The sequence below is a fragment of the Chaetodon auriga genome, chromosome 8 (assembly GCF_051107435.1).
Source record: "Chaetodon auriga isolate fChaAug3 chromosome 8, fChaAug3.hap1, whole genome shotgun sequence".
NCBI classification, from domain to species: domain Eukaryota; kingdom Metazoa; phylum Chordata; class Actinopteri; order Chaetodontiformes; family Chaetodontidae; genus Chaetodon; species Chaetodon auriga.
Genome location: NC_135081.1, coordinates 27360621 through 27384891, shown reverse-complemented (window position 1 = coordinate 27384891; position 24271 = coordinate 27360621). Strand labels below are relative to the sequence as shown.

The window sequence follows — 24271 nt, the reverse complement described above, 5'->3', positions numbered from 1 at the left end:
TCGATCTGTGGATTATTAAGCAACATTATCAGTGAGTTGCCTTAATGTTGCCTTTTTTAAGATATTTGTTTGTCTGCTGTCGCCGTTTATGATGCCTCCTGTTGTGATCATATTTTAAAGTGCTTTCCATTAATTGATACATGAGCTTTCTAATGGTTTATAATGAGTGTAAATGTGTCAATCGACAGGAAGAAAAATAAGGAATGCTCGTAGGGCCACCGGTGGTCCGTTGGAACGGTAAAGTGATTAGGGGCTGGATGTGCAAATATACAATATGTTTTTATGTATTTGTGATTAACCTACCAAAACTACACTACTTTCCAGTCAGTCATCTGTTGACATGAGGTTTCTTGGAACTTTTCCTGTTTTCTGTGCTCGATTTACTGAAAAAAACTGAAAAACTGAAAAAAAAATGCAAAAAAATAAAATAAAATAAATAAAAATAGCTAATGCAGTACACTGGCTTATTTTTAATGAAATCTACCATCATGTTCACATTTTAGCAGATGTTTATTGGCCAAAGAAAAAGAAATAGAAATGTGTAGAGAAAGCTGAATGATTACTGCAGCTGAGTATTTTTAATGTAATTAACAATTTTACAAAATGACGGTTGAAATGTGATCTGACAACGCAAACACGTGAGAAACACTCTGCATCGGAAAGGCTGGCAACAGTCAGAAAGACATAGCTCAGAGTCACAATTGCTTATTTTCAGGGGTGAAAGTTCTTGAAATGTTTCTGTACTTTTAAGATGGAAAATGTGTTAATGAAGCTGGTGAATGGATTCAGACCCACATGTATGTATGTATGTATGTATGTATATATATATACTGTATATATGGACCCTACAGCCCCGTGCTACAGCTCTCGAAAAGATGCTCCTCCTGTGGTTCATTCAGCTCCTGTTTGGTCCTCAGATTATGGCTGATTTCATGAACTGAAAAGAGAGAAAAGAGGAAAAAAAGTGGTGTAACAACACAATGAGCTGTTTACATGCAGCAATAAGATAAGAAATCAATAATTAACTGTGTCATTGTCTTTATAATATAACAGAATGAATGTTATATCAAGGGCTGACCAGCTGATAGAGATGTTTTTAAGATTTTAAGTGATACTGTTGTGTACACCAGACATATTATAGTATTAGAATAGTATAATATCAATATGGTGAATACCATATTCATAGTATTTTTATTATATATTATAGTATGCTCATTCTATGCTTACTATTATACATACACACACACATGCACACATATATATATTTTATATTATACACTGTAATACTTTCTATATTTTCTATTCTATGATACATAGCTGTGTTATACTATATATTAGGTTATATATACAGCTATATGATGATGATAATGATGATTATTATTTATTATGTTATAATCTTGTATTACATAATTTGCCAAATCATATGTCTATGTTAATACACATAATGCTCAGTGTATAATGTATATAATGTGTGTATTATACATATGATCTACATCTGCTGACACCTTCAAAGGACAGCTTAAGACGCATCATTTTATATCACTGTCTCTCTTTACCTGACGGGTGTTTTATCTTGTGTTATCCTGCCGTTTTTATGCTTTTAGTGATTTATCACGTCGTTATTTACTTTTATGTTAAGCACATTGTGCATTTTATGCTTGTGCTATCTGTGTGCTATACATGATTATGATATTATTCTCATGAATGCTGATATATATATGATGATATTAATCACACTGCTCTTGATTGATGTATTATTGATTGACTTGTGGATTATCAGTTGTCACTATGTCACTTTTCTTGAGACTGTGCTGCAGTATGACTTTAAACACTGGCCATGGCTACTATGTGTACTTATTGCCTTGTAATTTTGAGTTTAGTTATGCTCATATTGTTTTTATTTTTACTTATAGAGTTCCTCTCTGACGCTTTACTCACCTTGTTCTGCTGCAGCACCTGAATTAGCCCTCTGAACATCAACAAAGGATTAGCTTCCTGCTACATTAAGTCTGTTACTTTTTACAGTATCAATCAAAACATTTAAACTCACCTGCTTGAAAGAGAAGCTGGCGACTTGGCAGTCACACGGCAAACTCAGCAGATGGGCCTGGAAACGATCTGAGACAGGAAGCAGAGATTCAGAACCTAAACTGATTTTACCCAAAATATACTAGAATGGAAAAAAAAAAAAAAAGTCTGTATATGTGCAAAATCTGTTGCACAGCAATTCCTGAACGATTGAGTGCGTCATTACTTATTAAGGAGTCTCAATGTCTTAAACTGTCTGTTATTATAATGGAATTTATGATGGAATGAAATAAAATACATGTATGCCAAAAACAGTAATAAACACATGAAAGCCTCCTGTTTTCTGTGCTAATATGAATAAATTCATCATGTTTGATAAAGAGAAAAAACAGTAAAAGTATTTGGTATGTGTGTAGTGTGGAACTGGTGCACGGTGGTTTCCGTTACTGCTGAGGATCTGAAGTTTTGTCACGAGCGCCACAAACTGGTCGTAGTCGATCCCGCCTGCTGAGTGGTACTCGTGCCACAGAGTTCTGAACGTTTCATCGTCTAAATGCAGCTCTGTGTGATAAAGACAGTCGTGGGTGAGACGCAGCACACAAAGAACGTTAGACTGCTTGACTTGACACTCGGTCAGTTCATGTTTTCTTCCATCTGTGTGTCGCTCCTGCGCTGGTAAAGATGAAATGTTTTACCTCGGGCAGACAGAGTCTTTTTCATTTGGGTTTGAGTGATGGCGGGTGGATTCCTCCTCTCGTAGCTCTCCACATACTCCCTCCTGGCTACAGCCACGTAGTGCTCCAGTTTGAAGACCTCCACCACGTCCAGGTCTCCAGACTTGTCTGCCTGAAAAAGCTGGTTAAAGAAAATCAATTGAAAGCATACAACCCAACACCTTATTACATAATGCCTGCAGCCAAATCAGTGATACTTGAAACTTCGTACCCCCTGTTGAGACCCCATTGATCCTGGCACAAGCAGATTTGATGACTAACTTTGTCTGTAATTAGTGAACTGATTAACCGAACCAGCGGTGAAGTGCGAGTCACGAAGGATACATCCATGAGAACCAGCAGGAGACGGGCTGTCCTGAGGCTCAGGGCTACATCGCAGAGAAGAAATTCATTCATGAGTGTGAACACTTCTCATTCAGATGATTAGATAGTGTTGTTAAAGTTAGTGGAAAAAAAACGAACATTTGCCACGAACAGAATAACCGCCGGCAATCAGCTTAGCCAGAAGACCTTCAGCATTCAGCATCTGTTTGAAAAAAAAAAAAAAAGATGTAGATGAATGCAGTTTCATGCTTCACACAACATGTAATAACCTGAAAACTATCTTTGAGGTCAAATACAGTAAGTACAATATATATGTGTTCAGCTTCCTGTACATCCTTACACTGATCCTGAGTACTGAAGCAATGCACATTTTTACAATTTTGATCAACACAAATATAAACTCGAAATACTGAACAATTACAAAACTTAAAAGACTGAAAAGATCATTAAATGTTTGGAAACATTCAGCTGAAATACCTCCGGCCTGCTGTCTTCCTGTGAAGGAGAAGGAAAAGGAAGAAGTCAGAAAATGTTCTGAATCATTAACAATCCCAAACTGAACTCTTCACGTTCCCTGTTCGTCCGCTTTGCAGTGTTACTTACTGATACACACATTTCTTCTGGGAATCGGTCACACTGCAGCTCATTTGGCCAGGAAACTCCAAAACTGGTCATCAAACCCTCACAGCCCTTTTTGGCTCTCTCGCAGAATGACCTGCAGGGCCGCTGCACTTCCCCAGCCACACACTGGGGGGCGTACACCATACACACAAAGAGGCGTATGTCCACCGAACACACGGTTTGCACGATCGAGTTGAAAAAGGACATCTGCACCACCGCTTCTCTCTGACTTGTGTGCCCCAGAAGATTCGGAGTGATGGTCTGGTTGTAGGACAGGCCCTGGCACATCGGGATGGTGATCGGCTCACAGATGCCGCCGCCGCTGCCCACGCCGTACTGGAACAAGACACAAGAGCGCACTTTTTTCACTGTGGCGACCCCTTCGGAGACATACTGTCATTGCACGAAGTTTGAACTCATAGCCACTGGCCTTCAGTAGAGCAGAGTGAGTCCTTGAGCACATTTCTGACTTTGTGCTCAAGGACCTTTGATGGTTGTGATGTTTCAGGGTTTTTGAAAAACTTATTATTTTAGCTGCTCCGTCTCCACCGTTGACTGCTGGCTCCTCCTAACCTGCCGGAAGGAGGAGCCACAAGTGATCAGCAGCTGTTTCATCCACATGGCCCAGAGACACCTGGAGGACATCCACACTCCGCTGAGTGCACTCTTCTAGCTTCTTCTCTGTCTTGTGTTCTGCACTTGGCTGGATAATATTATGAGAGAAGTTTGTTCCACAGTGTTGGAGGTTAAACAGTGAAACTGTTGTCTTAAGCCTGGCTTATGGAATCTGATCTTAATGTGTCCTTTTGGCTGCTTCAGAAGCTTTTCTGGTGTGACCGTTGGCCTTTTGCTATTCCTGGTTTTTATTACAGTGTGCAGGACTCTCTTGAAATGTACTTTACAAGCGTAGATATTGTTATTAAAAACTCTGCACCTAGTGGTTTCTGAGACACAAACATCCTTGAAAACATCTGATCATCTTGATGTTGGAGTCAAAAAGAGCAGACTTACGTGTTCACAGGACTCCGTGGTAAATGCTTCACACCTGAGGGATTCTGGCCACTGGAAGCCAAACTTGTTCATCAGAGACTCACAGCCGGACTTTGCATGCTCACAGAGCGTTCTGCAGGGAGGTCGAGGTCTTCCTGACACACACTCTGGAGTGTAGACGGAGCACAAGAAAGGCTTCAGATGAGTGGAGCACTCCACTTTGACGAGTGGATAAAACTGATGTACTTCCAGGGCTGCATCTTCCTGAGTTTTGTGGCCTAAAACGTTGGGCATGACGGTCTCAGTGTAACGCAGGTCGTTGCAGAGAGGGACAGTGATAGCCTGACATGCTGCAGGGGGTGTTTGAGTTACACTGAAGTCTTGAACCTAGAAGAGCAGAAACATTAATCAGTGAATTCTTCTCTTTATGTATTTTCACTCTTGTAGTTTTCATCATCAGCTCATCTGCACCTGTCCTGTTTACTCATCGTATCAAAGTGCCTTTTAAAAAAAAGTCCCTTTATTTCAGTGATGTTCAGGATTTGTTTGTGGGAATCTTGAAATTAATTTTTGTCTGACCTAATGTCACATGAGTGGGCATGAGAGGCAATCAGGTGCTTGTAGGTTGACCTAAGTGCCTGCAAGTGTCACCATGGATTCCAGCCGACTGGTGGGGAGTCCAGGTATTTAACGTCTGGGGATTCATTATCAAAGTCATTGAAAGCACCTGTCAGTGTCTTTAATGGCAGTCATTAGAGTGGTTGGAATCACCTGATGTCAGGTGTAAATAACAGTCATTGAAGTTGTCTGAAGGCCATTTGTGAAAAGTTGTTAAATCCCTGTGAAGGGATGAAGGGACAGTATTGTCGGTGGGAGATAAGTGGTGTCGTAGACCTCCTCCTCCTCTGTTGACAGATTGTTTCTCTGTTTTTAGATAAACATCCTCCTTCACTCCTCTTTCAAACCATCTGTCCTCTCTGTCCTCCAGTGAGTGTCCCTTATCTATCAGGTGCAGGTAAACTGCTGAGTCTTGACCCGAGGGCTTGGCCCTCCTGTGTCGAGCATCACTACATCCCTACTGTTTGACTGTTCAACAAGCAGTTGTGATGGAGTATATTGGTGCTTTAATGTGTCAGAAGTGTTTCTCATGTGACCAATTGGCTTTTTGCTGTCTGTTTTTTATTGCCTTGTTCAAGACACTTTGTAAATTGGTGCTTGAAATGTAAAAATATGGATATTGTTATTAAAAACTCTGCACCCTGCAGCTTCTGAGACATAAAAATCCTCGTAAACATCTGATCATCTTAATGTTGGGGTCAAAAAGAGCAGACGTACGCGTTCACAGGACTCCGTGGTAAATGCTTCACACCTGAGGGATTCTGGCCACTGGAAGCCAAACTTGTTCATCAGAGACTCACAGCCGGACCTCGCTTGCTCACAGAGCGTTCTGCAGGGAGGTCGAGGTCTTCCCGACACACACTCAGGAGTGTAGACGGAGCACAAGAAAGGCTTCAGATGAGGGGAGCACTCCACTTTGACCAGTGGATAAAACTGATGTACTTCCAGGCCTGCATCTTCCTGAGTACTGTGGCCTAAGATGTTGGGCATGACGGTCTCAGTGTAACGCAGGTTGTTGCAGAGAGGGACAGTGATAGCCTGACATGCTGCAGTGGATGTTTGAGTTGAACTGAAGTCTTGGCCCTGGAAGAGCAGAAACATAAATCAGTGAATTCTTCTCTCTGAATAGTTTTGCTCTGGTAGTTTTCATCAGGCACATCTGCAACGGGCCGATTTGCTCATAGTGGCAATGTTGAAGTCAAAAAGAGCAGACTTACCTGTTCACAGGACTCTGTGGTAAAAGCTTCACACCTGAGGGCTTCTGGCCACGGGAAGCCAAATCTGGTCAGAACTGATTCGCAGCTGGACCTTACATGCTCACAGAGTGCTCTGCAGGGAGGTTGAGGTTTTCCTGACACACACTTGGGGGTGTAGACGGAGCACAAGAAAGACTTCAGATGAGGGGAGCACTGCGCTTGTAAAAGTGGTGTAAACGTACTCAAGGTCAGAGCTGCATCGCTCTGAGTTGTGTGGCCTACAGCGTTGGGCAGGGCAGTCTCAGTGTAAGGCAGGCCTTTGCAGAGAGGGACAGTGATTGTCTGACATGTTGCAGGGGATGCTGGAGCAGCAGGACTGCCTGGACCCTGAACGAACAGAAAAATAAATCAGTGTTTTCTTTAACAACCAATACTCTTGCTATTGTAGATTTCACCAACCACACCTGCACCTGTCCCCTTTTGGCCTGTGGTTAGCCCAGATATCCACAGGACCACTTCAGATGCTTCTGTGGTGCAACCTTACACCAAAAATGAACCCAAACTGTGACCCTGTGCACTGCGGTGATGGTGCCCCTTTTAGCATTTTCACCCCCGTCTTGTAAAGGAACAGTGTGACATTTTAGGTAAGACAGTGGAAAAGCAGTCAAAACAGCTGGTCTGGCTCTTTCCAAAGGTAACAGAATCAGGTATCGGCACCTCTAAAACTCAGTGATTAACATCTGGAAAGTGTAAAAACAACATTTGTGGTTTTATGGAGTTTTATGTGCTGGACTTTTTCCCGGCCGGGTGCAGTGACTTCCTGCAGTCAGTCGTTTTGGCACTAATCCAAACAAACCATCGTTTTGCTGTAGCTTCATATTTAATGTACAGAAATGGGAGTGGAATCCATCTCAGGTAGAAAGTTAGTAAATGTTGAACTAGTTCTTGAAGGCCACTGATTCAATTCTGTATTGTGGAAACAACAATTTCAGAAAGGACAGCTGATCCTCATCATTGCATACTAACCTGCACACAGTTAGACTCCGGTAGAGATTCACATCGGAGCCTCGATGGCCAGAAGAGCCGCTTCGCTCTGAGGGCGGACTCGCAGTCCGTCTTGACCTTCTCGCACAGAGCTCGGCACGGCTTCAACCGGCTGTCGTCCTCTGAACTACATTCAGGCACAACAACACGACACATGAGCGTGGCGACGTTTGGTGAACAAGCGGTCTCCACAATCTGACCAATCTGCTGCAGGCTGTAGCCTAGAACTCCAGTTGGATTGAGGGTAGTGGTGTATCCCAAACCTTGACAAAAGCTGGCCGTTACTGGCTTGCAGTTGGCCCTGTCATCTCTCCTGCTGTGGGCCTGCTGAAGAGACAGCAGCAACCCCAAAACCACCAAGACCAAACCCTTCATGGCTCTCAGTAATCTCCAAAACTGCTCCGTGCTGTTTAACAAAGCTTCTGGAGGTTTGAGACCAGTGTGTCTCTGCACTGTTCAGGAGGTGGAGCAGGAGTCCACGAATGGAGTTTCTACAAACAGAGCACTGATTTAGGACCACTGCAAAGGTCACATATCAATAAGATGCTCAACATAAAATGAGAGCCAAACTGGTCCCAGAGCAGCAGTCCTGCTCGGAGAAATTCAATTCCAAGTGCGTTGTGAGAAACACATCTGGTTGTGATTGTGTGTATTCTGCGTAACCTGGGGGGTCAGAATTTGTTGCATAAAAGCTGGCACCATAAAGCCGACTTCTGGATGGAAAGTATTTCACCACTGATGGGAGTGACAGAACAAAGTGTTAACATGTCGGGATTTTCCAAAACAACTGTGTCTCTGGAGCTTCGAGTTCTGTAAATAAAGACTTGAGTTCCAGGATTACACATCCACCATGTGGTGTGTTGTTTGTGGAGGATTAATTGGTTCTCTTACGCAGGCTGACCTAAAAAGACCGCAGTGAAAGAGTGCCGACTGTCCTCCTGAAGCTTTATTGTCTCCCTTTGTAAAGACCCTTGAAGGTCGACGCTTAGAGTCCTCTGTCAGGACGCCTGATGTCGAACATCAGTTCTCAGTTGAAGCATGTTTTTCGAATTTGAAGTAAACCACTAATTGGTACGCACCAGATTTTATGACAAACATGAAACTTTGTCACTGTACTCCCATTGAAGTACCAGCAGGTACCGGTGAGTATTTCATTGGTACCTGATTCATACAGTGAAAGACACCATGGGCTATTTTATGACGTGGTTATCAAAGCAAACTCTGACAAATGATGTCTTCCTGTTCGTGATCTGATGGCATCAGGTCAGGTCAATGAGTGTGTTCACATGCGCTCTAGTATCCTGGTTTTGAGTCTTATCCTGTGTTTGCACATATTTGGGACATGACGTTTACACAGAACATGAAAAACCCAGTCATTCATATTCCCATGTACTTCATATCTCAGTCAGTATGTTCTGCCAACAACGTTCACAGTTAGGTCAAGGTGTTTACATGCTGTGGTAACCTGCTTTCTGCTCCAGGTTTCTCAAAACCGGGTGAAGGCCTTATTTGTATTTTTCTATATATGTTTAATCTGGAAGATGTTGAAAAGTTGTGGCGTCTCTGTCTGTGAGTTTTTCCACTACATGGAGTAAAATCCTCAATCATCATTTTAAGGCAAATGAAAGCGACTGAAGTGAAGTTATATTCCACTGATTATCTTTATGATCGTGTGGAAGAAGGTGAACTTATTCCAGCTTTAACCTCCGGCTGCGGCAGATGATGATGAAAACAGGAATTAACATGAATCAAATCATAAACGCATTAATATGTGAACTGTGAGCACTGTTTGCATGTCATGCTGACGTTCCAGCATGTTTCAGATTATCTGTAATACAGATTACGGTCAACACTGCGTCTTAAACTGATTTAGAGGATATTTTGTCGTAACCCTCTCACGCCATGTCTCCCTGTCACCTCAGATATCGCAGGTAGATGAACATCAGCAGCCTGAGAATGTGATCGGGCTGCTGATGTTCATCTCTGTGTGTCATCTGAAGTGACAACGAGGCATTTTGTGAGAATTACATGGACGTACACCTGAAACTCAGAAAGTTCCATAACAGAGTGAAAGTGTGTGGAAAAGGAAAAGGAGCTCGCTGGCTGTGTCACATGTGTGTCTGTTCCCAGCTGACCTCCATTGTTTACGCTATTTTCATTTCAGTCCATCATGCTTCTCCCTTTGCTGTGCAGTTCTCTGCTCTTTGAATTTAGTTGTGGGAATTTGATGAAATGGAAATTTGTTTCATCATATTTCCACAGTATCAGCTGAAGCTGTAGCTTTAAAAGGAAAAGTTTGACATTTTGGGAAATATTTGCTTTCTTACTCATGTCTGTCTGTTGAATATGAAGCTAGAGTTAGCTTAGCATAAAGACTGGACAGCTAGCCTTGTGCTATCCGAAAGTAATAACAAAAACTTATCAGTAACTCCAAAACTCACAAATTAACACATCGTTTGCTCAATATGCACAAAAACCAAAGAATGAAAATAACTGTGGTTTTTGTTTTTTTTAAGCCAAAATGATGAATTATGTCTGAAAGAGAGGTCCAGCATTGGCTCTGAGGCCTTTAGTCTGGGCTCTGGGTTCTGGTGTCGGTGGATACATGTAATTCTGTGAATATCTTGGAATATGACGGGTTGACAGGATCATTTTCCACACTCATATTAATCAAGTTTTCATGCAAATGTTTTAATCCGATTTTCAGAACATCAGCAGATAAAATTGCAGATGAGTGTGTTTCCATCTGTGACAGGTGAGTATTAGGAGTTTCTGCTCCTTAAGCAAAGAAATTCAGCAAAATCAAACTGCAAGTTCAGGCTGTCAGCATTAAGAAGCACCCGTCAATCAGATTCCTCCAGTCTTGGAATGATCATGTGATACAGATAAAAAAAAACAGTATCTATCAAACATTGAAATCAGACCCTCAGGTGCACCGATGTGATCTTTCAGTTCATAGCTGCTGCAACACCTGGAGGGAGGGACCTGATTTTATCTCCACAGGCGGCTGATAAATGTGAGGAGACGGAGGCGAGACTCGTCAGATCGTCAGATCGTCAGATCGTCAGATTCTCCTCGACAGCTTCGTGCAGGTGAGTAGATCCTTCGCAGGTAAAAGTTTGAATAATGGTCAGCAATGCAAGACTTTTACTTCTATTACTTTTAAGTATTTTTACATTGTGGTATTAGTACACTTACTGCTCAGCTTTTCTATTGATTATTAATAACATTCAGTCTGATCTGACCTTCTTTGGCCTTTTACTCCCTCAGACGCTCAGCAGACACAAAAATGAGCAAACTGGAGTCAGCCATGAACACCCTGATCGATGTGTTTCAATACTATTCTTCAAAAGAGGGCGACAAGTACAAGCTGAACCGAGCCGAGCTGAAGAATCTGCTGCAGGGAGAGCTGCGCCAGTACCTGGAGGTACGACTGCACTGCGTCTGCGATCAGTCTGTCACTGTGAATTCAGATCTGAGTGGATGTAAAATCACACCATCTCTTCCCGTGTTCACTCCTCCGTGTTTGTCTTCCAGGACAGCTGGGACCGTAGGAGGGTGGAGGAGATCATGTTCGACCTGGACACGAACATGGACGGCAGCGTGAGCTTCAAGGAGTTTGTTGCTTTGGTGACCCAGCTGACTGTGTGCAGCACCTCCTTCTTCCAGGGCTACACCCCAGTGATCATCAAGTGTGGTCAAATGAGCGACGGGCAATTTTACGCTCTGTGAATGTGGAGGAGTCCCAGCTTTGAGCTTCAGTTAATCTGAGTAGCTGTGCTTTTAATTCACTCCTCTGCACTTATTCATACCTGTTTTACACTGAATATTAAAGATGAAGATATCGCATCATTTTTGCTTCATTTGTTATCAATACACCTGCACGTGTCTGATCTCCAGCAGTGCTTGCCTACAGGAGGTTAACAAACACCTCTGAAGCATTGAACACAGAGCAACGAGAGGGTTCAAGTCCAACGTTCACCCTCTGTTCAGCTCTTCGATGAGAGTGCTGAGATTGAACGTTATATAGACACAGGCATGCAAAAACTTGGTCAAGATTTGTGATACTTGCTCACTAAGCAAGTGAAAGATCCAAACAGTACTTAGTAACACCCTCTTTGAAGCCAGCTCAGAGTCTTTCAGTTCTTGTTTAGGGGATTTTTGCTCATTCTTCCTGAAAAAAGCTTCTTCTTCTGTGAGACTGTTGTGCTGTCTTGCATGCGTTGCTCTTTTGAAGCCCATCCACAGATTTTTGATTAGGTCAGGGGCTGTGAAGGCCATGGCCAAACGTCTACTGTGGATTTTGAGGTGTGTTTAAGGTGATTGGTCTGTTGTAGAAGCCATCCAGACAGGTGGTGTAATGTCTGCCTCCACAATTTGCTGATATTTAATCTTTTTCTCTACCAGCTGAATGTTCTGTGACACAAGCTGAAAGCAGCTTCTGCTTTCCGAGCTCAGCTTGACCTCCACTGTTCCTGCTAACTGTCACTTCTTAACTGCAGGACAAACCTTCTCCTGCTTTGTGGACATCAGTTACTTTGACTTTCAGAGTGCAGGCAGCTGCTCAGAGGAGCTCATGGCTGCTCTCAGAGTATTTCTTTCTCTCTATCTTAATTTGCATCACCTGTCCTTCCTAATGAGGCCTGTGAACAAGCCAGAGCACATCAAGCTGATTAAAGTCTGGTAAAAGTTACCTGAGAGCTCAAATCTGTCAGGATGCACAAACTTCTGTTCGTCACTCCTGATGTTTTTACCACAGAACAAAAAAAAAAAAAACCCCATTAATCTCACTTAAAACGAAGATGTTTCATCTTTAACTTTAATCTTCTACTCACTGAACTACTGACAGTAACAGAAAGTTTGACCAAACCTTTCCGCTGTATGTCTGTGTGTATTTATACTTGTACTCTACTACATTTGGGACTTAGTGTACTTTTTACTGCATTATGTTTTGCAGTCTGCAAGTTACTTTGCAGATTAAGAGAAACCTATGATAAAACATAAGATATAATATTATTAAAATCGCCTTTAACTACCAATATATAAAACCACCATATTAAATACGATCCACAGGAGAAGGTGTGAGTACGTGTTTGTCTGTCGGCTTTCTGTGGAGCTCTGCTGCCCTCAAGCGCCATCATCAAATATTACAACTCCAATCTTCTGGGATATTGACATAAGAACATAATCTTTGCTCTTCATCAGTCCTGCTGTGCTGAAAAACATGACAACCTTTGGACAGTTTTACAGTTAAACAAAATAAGTTGGCATGCTTCTGCAGCTTAAATGAAACTGTTTTTATTTATTAACAGATGCAGTAAAGCTGAGAACACGAGTGCTTAAAAGACTAAATAACTTTAAAAACATGCAAAACCACAAACGCACACTGTGTGATACACAGAAACCAGCGTGTGCCATGAAAGCAAAAGAAGAACACGACTGCAGCTGGAGATCAGACTGCAGGACGGACGTGTCCTCCGTCTGGCTGAAACGCGTCCAGCAAAAGACTTTTCTCTTAAAGTTCATAACTTAATATCTTTAAAAACAGGCTAAGATCAAAATAACCTGAAGACTTTGGGTTCTAGCGTAGCTCCACTTCTCCTCCTCCCTGTCCACGAGCCTTCACAGCCACCAGCACAAAGTTTCTTGGGGACAGGTTTGGGTCGAAGAGAGGGACGAGTTGACTGTCCACACCTGCAGAAACACGAGGCTTTAGCACAGACGGTGGAAATGCAGGTTATTAAAGTTATTAAAGTGTCTCAGCAGCCTCCAGCGGCTCACCGTTCTCCTGCAGGTAGATCATCCTGTCCAGCAGCACCAGCGTCTCCACCACAGGGGCCAGCAGCAGGGCCAGGCTGAAGTACACCACCACCCTGACCTGCTGCTTCAACATGGCCTCCACCTGCTCAGGGTCCAGAGGCAAGCCGGGAGGCAGGCCGACCCGAGCCAGACCCAGACGAGCGTACCTGGGAGGGAACAGTAACACTAATTCAAATGGTGGCCTGTAGCTCATCTGAGGAGAAAACCACGTGCATTTATTAGAAACAGGCCTTTATTCTGAATTTCTCCTGTTTCATAAGGAGTATAAAGTCCTCCAGTGGCTCAGGGGGCTTCATTTCTGCCAATCCTCTGAAATATTTTCACATTTTCAGAAGCAGAGCAGCACACTGGGATCACATAACTCTGGTATAGTACTGAATTACTGCTGTAGGAATATACATAATACAGGAGTATTTTAGAGTATCTCCAGGTAATCTCACCTGTCTTTGATGTTTTTTACTTTATTAGGAACTGCCTTTTTTGTTCATCACGCCCTGATCTGACAGTTGACCATTATTCAAATACCATATTAATTTTTGAGAATTTACAGTTTCTGCTGACCCAAAATCCAACATTTGAATTCAGCGCCCCCCAGTGGTAATATCAAAAAAGGCATCGTGCTGTGCAGTGAGATGGATGGAAGACACCGGTCTTCACCAGGACTGTCTCATTCTTCTAAAAACACACACAATCACCACCAGAAAACTTTTTCAGATGCTGAAAACTGACACACGGCGGCTTTAAATGTTCAACCAGGCCTTTTCTTTCATCAGCTGCTTCAACAGGATTTAAGAGTCGCCCAGTCGACCAAACGTTTCCAGTTTGATTCAAATAAATTAATCAATGCGTCAACGTGAAAGTGCATTTAAATACAAACATTTCATCTTTAACTACATCCACTAATCAATTAATAAATATCAGTTACCTAATTGTTTCATTGGTCACTCACTCTGTAAACGGCAGTAAGTGGGCTTTCTTTATGGTCTGGATTCCGGCCCTGCGCAGATCCGGTCTTGTATCCCTGATGAAGGTCTCCAGCATCGCCCGGTAACAGTGTGTCCTCAGCAGCTCGCTCTCCTCCCGAAGCCTCCGGATGTAGTCCTCCACAGCGTGACACGCCCCCTCCCGCGCCTTATAGGACAGCCGATGTCCCGGCAACCCCCGCACCCAGGTGCTCATGGGGTAGCCGAACTCTGAGGGAAGCGATTCCTGGTCTGGCGTCGGAGGGGCGGGACGCTCCACCAGTCCTGGAGGGGTGGGATTTTCTCTGGTGGTGATTTTCATGTAGCAGCACGCCACAGACGTGATGCCGCGTACATGCGGGCAGTTGACAAAGTGGCGGAGGAGCGTGGCACTGAGGTCGCCGCAGGCGTGGAGACCAGTCAGGACGAAGTCTGGACAGCCTCGCTGGGTGGTCTCCTCAGGACGGACCCCCTCCTGGACACGCGAGCAGCAGGCGTCCGATGACTCCTCCTCAGACTCGTTCTTGTTTGACGGGGGTCGTGATGTCAAATCAAAGTCCTGTGAGAGAGGGTCTGTGGAACCAGGAGATGATGAGGTCTGGACCTCGTGAGAGCGATCCTCATGAGCAGACCCCCGCAGCCTCTTTTTGCTGGGTCCAGATGGAGTTGGGGGAGCCTCGGTGAGATGACAATCTGCAGTCCTCAGCTGCTCTATGAAGGCCTCCCACGGTGCCTTGGGGTTCACCCAACCGGCCACATGGCGAGGGGAGGACTGTGATACTGGACCCAGAGAGGAGCACTTCTACCAGGAAGAAAGACGTTTATGATTTTGGTGCTAACAGCTTGATGACGGACCTGCATTCACCAGGCGGAAACAAACACGACTCCAGATTAACGTCGCAACATATTTGGAATTTAAAAAGACGACGTTGTGTTTACAGCTCGTTTCCACTGACAGCCAAGAATCAGTTCAAAGGCCAGTTTCAGTCACAGATAAACATGGATTCAAGGTTGAAAACTTTCAAGAAGACAGGATGCTTTCCAGAAAAGTACTAACTGCATCTGGTTCACCATCACAGAACAGGAGAGAAAACTGTAAACATTAATAAACAGGAAAGACAAAGAGCACAGACTGAAAGGCTCCAACAAGCTCCGACAAATATGATTTGGACAGTTTACTTTTGTCACCGACCTGCTTCTGCTTCTCCTTCTCTAAGGCCCGCAGCAACTGTCCGTCAAACCTGGACGCCACGGCAACCAGGGTGTGATCGGCCTCAATCGCGGTAACGGACAGTCTGAGCCCGAAGGACAGGAAACGAGTCAGGTGACCCTGTTGAGAGGTCAGAAACTCAGTCAGTCAGTCTCTCACACACACACACACACACACACACACACACACACACACACACACACACACACAACATCCTGCTGCCACAAACACTCACTACAGCACCAAATGTGGATTCATCCGCTGAAAGTAGTCCCAACAAATGCTCTATCTCCTACTATTTGAGTAACAAACCACAGTGTCCTGCGTTTCATAGAATCATCCAAAATGAACCTTCTGCCGGCTGATACAGTTGGAACGAACCTGTCCGGAGCCCACATCCACCACTCTGCTGCAGTCCGTCTGGTCACAAAGTTGTTTCACCAGCTGGGATTCAAACAAAAGAAACAGATCAAAACGAGTCCACGTCCTTAGATTCAAATAAAAAGCAGGGACGGACAGCAGTCCTGTACCATGCCCAGCTTGCGGATCTCGTGCTGTTTCTTGGGTTTGACGTGTTTCCTGAATATGTGTCCCAGCAGTGAGCTCTGACTTTGGTTTTCCACGAACTCCTCGGGCTTCGCCGAGCCGCCTGCTCTGCCTCGCTCCCGCCTGCAGTCTCTGGGAAACGCCAGAGCGTGAGCTGTGGCCCGGAACGCCAAGAGTGACAGAGGCCAAACCGAGGGATATCTGTAAGGACAGGATGGCTGTTACCTACATCATACGGCTGGCGGCATTTAGTTTATTTAGTTTTTGTAGCACTTGCTGGCTGTAACGACTTAATTTCCCCACTGTGGGATCAATAAAGTCTTATCTTATCCTACACCCCTCATTCAACAGTCCTTTCAGAACTAGTGTTTTCTGACTCAATACGAACTCAATGACAGCCTGAGACCTCCTCCTAAATATAACTCTGGTACTTTGAAGTAACCCGTTGCTGTTCTGTGCTTCACCTCCTTCTTATGTTGATGTTTCCTTACTGACTGACTTTAGTTGTGGATTTCTTACTTTTTCCACTCTCTTGTTCTTTGCATTAAGGATTTGTGATGGGCCTGATTACAGTCCAGCAGTACCTTCTGTCTCCATGTTTAGCATCCAGCAGCAGGTCTGCGATCTGAGGATAGGACAGGTCCTGCAGCACAGGCTGCCAGCTGCTGGGTAACGTGTGCCAGAGATCTTCAGTGAAGAACTCCTGCAGGGGAATTACAAACGGACAGTTATTAGAGAAACTGTAGAGGATGGGATGTGAATCCAGCTGTCAGAGGTCCGACTTCATGTAAAGAACCGCATGAATAGTTCTTAAAGCACAGACAGCCCATACAGGAACATACAGGATTTTATTTCAGTGAATCACTGCTGCAGCTGATGGAGCTCAAGATGAGGAGGCAGATAGCTGTGATGAAAATCTGCATTCAAAGTCTCATAAAGGCACATTATTAGTGTGCAAATGTACACAATCAGCTAACGTCAGTGTGTAATAACGCTGTGGTGTCATGGAGACTTAAGTTTGCAGGCAGCGTTTGTTTCCAAAGTCAACCAAATTCACGCCTGGTAAGACTGCAAACTGTGACAAGAGTCAGCTATGTGTACGCACAATTATATAGGAGTCGGACAAGCGGCTGTACTGAGACAGGAAAGTGGTGAGTCCTTTGGCCAGCTCTCTCTGTTGATCTGCTGAAAGGCTCGAAGTACTCATGTCCACATCCTGTGCTGCTGACAAATCAACTGACATGAGACTTGAAGGCGAGCTAATGCTAACATAAGTTAGCTTGTAAACGCAACGTTATATTTACAGTTAAGGCGAAGTGTGTCCAAAATACATAGACAGCTACCACTCACAGAGTCTTAACAATTAGCATTTATAACGCAAATTACGTGCTTTTCATTTCACAAATGCTTGTTGGGGTTTAGCTACTAGCTAGCCAGCGAGCTGTAAACTTTCACATGGAGAGTGCCGATGCGTTAAAGTACGTCGCGGAAATTAAGTAGTCGCAGGTCGGCCCACGTACGTTGCATTAGAATATATCGGAAAATGCTCAAAAGATATTTTACGCAGCTTATTTACAAGTATGTCAATTTTCAGATTCACTGCAACGTTAAAATACATACATCTAATGCGTATAATAGTTGGCGGTAGAACTAACATTACTTTCGTTGATTTGTCCAACTTTGTGGCTGTCTTCGAAGGCAGCATGACCCGGATATTGATGGTTTGTTGTCAGCAGGAAGACGCGCGTGGTGACAGTGTGCAGCAGGTCTGGCTTTGTATTTCAGAAAGTTATTTTCAGAGATTTCTAAATAGGGAATCTATGGATATGAACCCACCTACGTTCACAAACACGCGTGACCGATTTTTCCCTTGAGAAATGATCATATCCAGCCATCGATAATCACGGAATTAGCATAGTTCGCCTCAGATAGCGTTAGCCGGCTAACGATCGAAGGCTGCTAACGTCAACAGCGATGGCTAATGTCAACAGTGAAAATTAGCTCTTTCAGCGTGACTTTCCATTTGTTTAAGTTTTATATAAGTCAAGTAATTAAGACTTTAGCTGCGTTTCACTTGTTTGTACATCGTCTTCTGCTCGTAGCTCGTAAATCACTTGTACAGTACTGTGGAAGATGAGGAGAATGTAACCTGAGATATCATGCAGTAGATGAATGCTGAGAAGTACTTTTACTTAAGTAACATTAATAATTACAGATTCGAGGTACATTTACTGAATTGGGTATTTCCATTTAATGTAGCTTTATACTTCTACTCCACTAAATCTCGAGACAAATACTGTACTTTTTACAATTTCTCATGAGAAAAGCACGTATCTCCAGATATGTTGATGTTGAATGAAGCGGATATAACTGTACAACACTGACAGGGAACATTTACTGCCCTTACTGTACTTTCACTTTGCATGCTTCAAGTATGTTTTGCTCTTAATACTTGTACTTATTAATGAGTGCAAAACTTGAAATTCACCTAAAAATGAATGATAATTTTTAGTCAGGTTCCCATAAATTTTTGCTTTAGCAAGCAGGTTTTGCACATCGGTCATATCGAAGTGATGCATTAAACTGCAAATCCAGACAGGGTCTGACAGTGATGTGTTTGTCTTGCAGGATGATGTGTTTAAACTGGCTTCAGTTGGACTGCAAAGGCTGAAGACCTGTTGAAGGGCTCAAAGGAAGGAGATCTACACAACCGTTTTGTGTAGAAGTGTGCGACAGAAACATTAATTTTAACTTGTGCTGGACTGCAACCGCAACCATGTCGCACACGGACATAATGATCAACACGTGCAGTTCTAATGACGCTGCACAGAGACCTCCAGCAGGAAACCGAAAGAGGAAAGAGAGATGTTTTCGGAGAAAGATTCAGTTTTTAGAGAAAACTGGGGACCTGGAAGGTAAATACAAGCACAACCACAGAATGGGACAGTCCAAACATTACCAAGCTCCGCCACGCCAGAATGGAGCATCCACAAAGAACCCATCGTTTCCCACTGCCACACACAACACAAGTGTACCTCATCCAGGCAGCGCCGCCAGCGCTTTCCACTCGAGCTCCAAGCCTTCAGCATCCACACACAGCCTGCCTTCATCGACTGCCACTGTGAGCAGAAGCAGCACCAGCCGGCCCTCGGCGTCGAGCAGCCTTCAGCCCGCTGCCACCCAAACGTCAGCGAGAGTCCCCACAAAGTACCTCGCTCTTGACTGTGAGATGGTGGGTTCAGGACCAAAGGGGAGCATCAGCCAGCTGGCACGCTGCAGCATGGTGTCCTATGACGGAGACGTGATTTACGATAAATTCATCAACCCCTCTGTGCCGGTCACTGACTACCGCACCCGATGGAGCGGCATACGGCACCGTGACCTCGTCAATGCCATGCCGTACTCTGAGGCCAGGAAGGAGGTAAGGTTATGAAAGTGTGTTTCGTGTTTAGTAGTTTTCAGTCCTTTAAAGGTTGAACTCTTCAACACGTTTTCACTCAACACAAAGCGTTCATGTACGTTTCCAGTCTGTTTACATGTTACACAGTTTGAACTGTATGGGCTGAGTGAGGTCAGAGAGCGAATGTCTCCTCTGTCTGCAGATCCTGAGGCTGCTCATGGGGAAGGTGGTGATTGGACACGCCATCCACAACGACTTTAAGGTCCTCGGCTACTCTCACCCCGCCGCCTTGACCAGAGACACGTCTCGAATCCCTCTGCTCAACCTGAAGGCCGGCTTCGCTGTGAGCGAGTGTGCCTCGCTGAAGAGGCTCACCAAGGCCATCTTACGCCGCGACATCCAGGTAGGAGAAGTTCTACAACAGCCAAACATCACAGCAGCAGATTTCAGTGAGTAGGAACAGATCTACATGACCTGGTTTAGACGTGCATGTGCCTCATTACGCAAACTGTGATGACAGTTTAACATGTTGGTCTCATGTCTCATGTTCAGAGCTCAAGTGATTCTGTTAATTGGCAGAGCCGCCCACCAATGACCATCAGGGCGATCTTACAGTGACCATTAAATTAGATTTCAGTTGCAAAAAAAGTCACTGCTGCAGCTTGTGAGGACCGCTCACAGCACCAGTGTGTGAGCTTTAGTGCCATCGAGTGGTGAGGCTGCAGACTGCAACCAGCGAACACCCCTCACCTCGCCCTGCCCTCCTTAGAGCCAGTGTTTAGTTTGTCTGTTCTGGGCCACTGTAGGAACTGTTAAGGCTTTAGGTTGATGTGAAAACCTGCGGGCCATAAAGGTGATATTCGTTTTATACATAACTGATCTGCAGCTTAAAGGAGACAGCATGTGTCAGACTGGTCCTCTCTTGTGTCCTCAGACTGGGAGGAAGGGTCACTCTTCGGTGGAGGACGCCAGAGCCACTATGGAGCTTTACAAAGTGGTGGAGGAGGAGTGGGAGAGGGAGCTGGCCTCCAGGTCACAGACCCGTTAGTGCCGGATTTGAAGAGGCAACGTGGAAATAAAGCGAGTGTGAACTGACGTTCGGTGCGTTCGACCAGCCTGCACCCCCTCAATCAGCCAGTCAGTAACTTTTTTTGTGCTCGGCGGCAGCAGATTCAGTCGGCTGGATGAGCTTCGATCAGCTGCCGGTGTTCGGACGCTTTGCTTTGACCTTCAGTTTCAGCAGTCAGGATCTTTCTCAGGGTGTCGAGAAGGTGCTCGAGCCACTGGGGGGCAGTCAGGATTCATTCCAGCAATAACAGCTCGTCACCGAAACACCGGCTGTGCTGCCACACACCAGTCGTTTTCAATGTGATCTGCAGGTCAGCTGATGCAGGATGACATGCAGCCCAGAGGCATGCCTACGCCGCTGCGTGTGTGTGTCATCCATCCATTCATTCATTCATTCATTCATTCATTGTCACCATTTGAACATGGTGGATTTTAAGTCTGACCAAAGTGCTGCTGAAAGAGCTCCGTCACTGGTCTGCTTTCATTTTTAACATTTTAATTATCTTGAAGTGAAAAGTTCAGATGAAATATTGTGATTTCGACCAGTGAGGTTCTTCAGGGGGTCGACGCTGAGGTCATCACTCCTGCATGTGGCTTTTATGGAGGAGACGTAATTTTGACTGAGCTGCAGCCTCACGGTGACGCTGTCCATCACTTCCAGACATGTTTAAAATGTGACATGTTTTATTCTTTTAATTTAAATGTTTGAAAGCATAAACGCACTGTAGAAAGAAAAGCACGGGCCTAAATTTTAAAGTAAATGTCGGTGTAGTCACTGATTACTATGCTGAACGCCTGACATGAGCTGACAGGACGTCACCGCCTCTGTCCGCCTCCTGTCACGGACTTCACGTCTTCAGAAAACTTGGCTGTGTTCATTTGACCTGTTTCCAGTCTTACTGTCACACAGCTTCAGTTATCTGCTGTCCGCTCAGCTCAGTGCTTCACTTCAGTCATTCCCACCATCATTCAGCCCTCCTCGCTTCATTCATGCATTAATGCATGTCATCGTCTTCATGTCAGCTCAGAGCACTCAGGTGGCAGCTCACTGTACCGACAGGTGTTTCTAATACTGTATCCTCCCTCTTTATATGCAGCATCACTGAGGACAGTACTGACTACATGCACACCTCTCAGTATGACACAATCAACAGCAGCACAACCTGCAGCCTCAGACATGATCAGTCGAATCAGCTCTAGAACTGAGCATTAGTTTGAGCAAGGTGTACCTAATAAACTGGCAACTGATACTGCACAGTCATGATGTGAGACCAGAAATGGTCTGGGATTTTTGCTCCGTCTGTGCTGAGGCTGGGGGATGTGGGTGGACCTGTAGCTCCTGCTGGGACGGACTGGGATGAGGTTTGATTTGACAGACTTGCAGCAGGACCTCCTCTCTCCTCAGAGCTCCTCAGAGCTCCTCCACAGCTCCACCCAGCTCCGGTGTGCTCTCCTCAGACCTGGAACCAGCCCGTCTTGAGCTGTGCTGTGAACATACAGCTCTTCCACGTCGCTCCACTTCCTGTGTCCTCTGACAAGCGTTTGTCCTTGAAGGTGAGCGATCAGCCTCGTTTCCCTGCTGTGAATTCAACACCAGCACATTAATTATACAGCGTGCCATCCTCCCTGAAAAACAGCCACAACCAGACGCCGCTGCTGGCACGGAGCAGCTCAGCACACACTAAACCTGAGAGGCTGCACGACGAGCAGCGATTCACCAGCACTTTCATTTCCAATCTGGTACAACAGGAAGTGTCAAGGACGTCTCAGTGTCAGTTCGAGTGAGATTAGAGTGAAGCAGCGAGACGTGTCCTGAGGTAAAGACCAGTCCTGTGTCTTTCTCTGCTGAGCCAACGGCAGCTGAAAACCGCTCAGTATCACCACAGAGGAAGCCAGAGCTTCAGATGGTCACAGTTTCAGCAGCTCTTCAGCCGTGAACACGGTGTTTCAGTCACTCAGCACAAGACAAGAAAAAACTGCAACCACAGTCCGAAAGCAGAGTCTGCTTCAGATCATCTGAAGCTTTTGTTAACATGGAAGGAGCTCGTTAATAAAAGCTTTGAACCGAGCGTGTCTGCAGCTTCTTCCCTCTGTTTAAGGCTTGTGTGGTCTGGGTCCTGAATGCATCACTGTGGTACTAAAAGCCGTTTGACTGAACATGAAGAACATTTTCTCATTAAACTCAAAAAGCATTTTCCACACAGACGAACGTCATGAGAGGAAACCTCGAGCTGCAAACCAGTTCAGTTATTCATCTTTGCACCGGATCATGAATTCTTACACCATGAATATTTAATATTTGTAAAACTCCCAGAGCCTTTGAAACTAACATTTATGTGCGTGGTTGTCACATTGTCGCTTTCAGAAAGGCGTTTGTGGCGCCGAAGCCTGCAGTGAACATGTGAAACCCTTCACTCGCCAAGTAACCCCAGACTTCTTCAGCTTTCAGAAATATTGCAAAGCACATGTGATTTAATCCGTTCCCTATAGTCTAGATTATCCCATACCGCTTATCCCTCCTAAATCTCCTTGTGCACGGGCAATAATGTGAATAGTTTGATTTTTTGCCCTGTTATTAGCTCCATAAGTGAAAACCAGGGCTTTAAAACCAAAAGAGGCTTTGGATTTTCTTCTGTGGCCGTGTTGGGTTTAAGACGTTAAAAACAAGATTTTCTCCTTCATATGTGAATAACAAATGAAAACAAGAAACATCTCTCAGCTCGAGGATCCGTTTTGTCGCTCGGGCCTTTGTTCGGCGTGCTTCCACGTTATTGATTTCTTCTCGACATTTGAAATGAAAGAAGATTAAGTGTCCACCTGCTGTATTAATAACGCTGCCAGAGACATGAAAGAGCACCGTTAGTCTCATTAGGCAGCACAATATGGATTTTATGGATTTTATTACCCCCTGGGTCAAGTTATTGGGGGCTAGACTCTGCAGATTACCCTTTCCACGCACACACATCACACACCACACATATTAGTCATGGCCCGGCATCAGCCACATGTGCATAATTCGGTTTTTATTACCCGCTGCCAAGCCATCAGGAATTTGTCCATTTTGCACATTACCAGTTTGCCTTCCACATACAGCTGACAGAGCGAGCGGCGTGCGGCTCAGCCGTCATGTAAGGAAGCAGCCGAGGAGGCTAAAGAAGCCTCTGCGACAGATGATGTCTTTCCAGGACGCCTCTTAGCTCAGAGACGGTCCACCATCGATTAGAAATAACTCTCTGCTGTCTCAGTCTGAGTTGACGCTGCTCTGTTTCTGTCCCACTAAAAAGATTCACGAGGCTCTTGGAATAATTTAAAGCTCTTGAGGCTCCACGGATCAATATTTCTATATTAAACATCGAGGTTTAGTGTGAAAGATGTCGCTTGAGCTGACGGATCCTCAGAGAGTCACTGAGTCTGCAGGTGGGACCTGAGTGAGCCACTGAGGTTTCCTTCACATGGAGGTGATCTGAAACAGCTGCTGCTGATTTACAAAGATGAAGGCGAGATGATCGAGGCCGCTGTGTGCGGTTCAGGCTGTCAAACCCCTGGAGGAAGGCGTGTGGTTTGTGATATTGGGCTATTTAAATAAAACAAGTTACTGTTGCTGTTGTACCTCGTTCTTATTCCTGTGTGACGCTGCAGAAAACCACCTCCTGCTCTGTAGCTCTTTAGCTTTTAGCCTCTTTTAGTGACTTGCTTTGGTTTGATGGCAC

At 44.7% G+C, this 24271-nt stretch overlaps 2 protein-coding genes and 1 pseudogene across 5 annotated transcripts; 2 read left to right on the top strand and 1 right to left on the bottom strand.

Moving 5' to 3' along the window:
- Positions 1-19: 19 nt before the first annotated feature.
- On the bottom strand, positions 20-17575 carry mettl25b (methyltransferase like 25B). Of its 3 annotated transcripts, none has more exons than XM_076736567.1 (17): positions 17199-17575; positions 16678-16796; positions 16078-16294; positions 15929-15991; positions 15530-15667; positions 14325-15139; positions 13337-13521; positions 13121-13249; positions 7538-7682; positions 6533-6898; positions 6033-6398; positions 4719-5084; positions 3690-4043; positions 3564-3581; positions 3225-3288; positions 3087-3130; positions 2724-2874 (listed from the first exon to the last, which is right to left on the bottom strand). In XM_076736567.1, exons 1-8 carry the CDS (start codon positions 17334-17336, stop codon positions 13137-13139), a joined length of 1788 nt encoding a protein of 595 aa, XP_076592682.1. In that variant the 5' UTR covers positions 17337-17575; the 3' UTR covers positions 2724-2874; positions 3087-3130; positions 3225-3288; positions 3564-3581; positions 3690-4043; positions 4719-5084; positions 6033-6398; positions 6533-6898; positions 7538-7682; positions 13121-13136. The 3 variants fall into 3 exon arrangements, with proteins under 3 accessions (XP_076592681.1, XP_076592682.1, XP_076592683.1); XM_076736568.1 differs by having other exon boundaries at positions 14325-15136; positions 17199-17563; XM_076736566.1 differs by lacking the exons at positions 13121-13249; positions 13337-13521; positions 14325-15139; ... (3 more) ...; positions 16678-16796; positions 17199-17575 and adding exons at positions 20-937; positions 2051-2118; positions 2476-2589 and having other exon boundaries at positions 7538-7986.
- Positions 10522-11287, top strand: LOC143324278 (protein S100-A1 pseudogene; annotated as a pseudogene). Its single transcript, XR_013077453.1, has 3 exons — positions 10522-10647; positions 10826-10982; positions 11093-11287. The product of XR_013077453.1 is annotated as a protein S100-A1 pseudogene (transcript).
- A 239-nt stretch (positions 17576-17814) lies between the features above and the next one.
- On the top strand, positions 17815-22628 carry isg20l2 (interferon stimulated exonuclease gene 20-like 2). Its single transcript, XM_076738296.1, has 4 exons — positions 17815-17859; positions 18722-19514; positions 19696-19896; positions 20428-22628. The coding sequence occupies exons 2-4, from the start codon at positions 18870-18872 to the stop codon at positions 20539-20541; spliced, it is 960 nt and encodes a 319-aa protein (XP_076594411.1). The 5' UTR covers positions 17815-17859; positions 18722-18869; the 3' UTR covers positions 20542-22628.
- Positions 22629-24271: the final 1643 nt, after the last annotated feature.

What these genes read in the sequence shown, in the direction of transcription:
- mettl25b (XM_076736566.1), bottom strand. Translation starts at nt 7,930, where the DNA reads ATGAAGGGTTTGGTCTTGGTGGTTTTGGGGTTGCTGCTGTCTCTTCAG. An exon ending in CGGAGTCTAACTGTGTGCAG is followed by an intron (nt 6,899 to 7,537) that starts GTTAGTATGCAA and finishes CTGTTCGTTCAG; the next exon opens with GGTCCAGGCAGTCCTGCTGC. An exon ending in CCACAGAGTCCTGTGAACAG is followed by an intron (nt 6,399 to 6,532) that starts GTAAGTCTGCTC and finishes CTGCTCTTCCAG; the next exon opens with GGCCAAGACTTCAGTTCAAC.
- isg20l2 (XM_076738296.1), top strand. Translation starts at nt 18,870, where the DNA reads ATGTCGCACACGGACATAATGATCAACACGTGCAGTTCTAATGACGCT. An exon ending in ACTCTGAGGCCAGGAAGGAG is followed by an intron (nt 19,515 to 19,695) that starts GTAAGGTTATGA and finishes CTCTGTCTGCAG; the next exon opens with ATCCTGAGGCTGCTCATGGG. An exon ending in TCTTACGCCGCGACATCCAG is followed by an intron (nt 19,897 to 20,427) that starts GTAGGAGAAGTT and finishes TTGTGTCCTCAG; the next exon opens with ACTGGGAGGAAGGGTCACTC.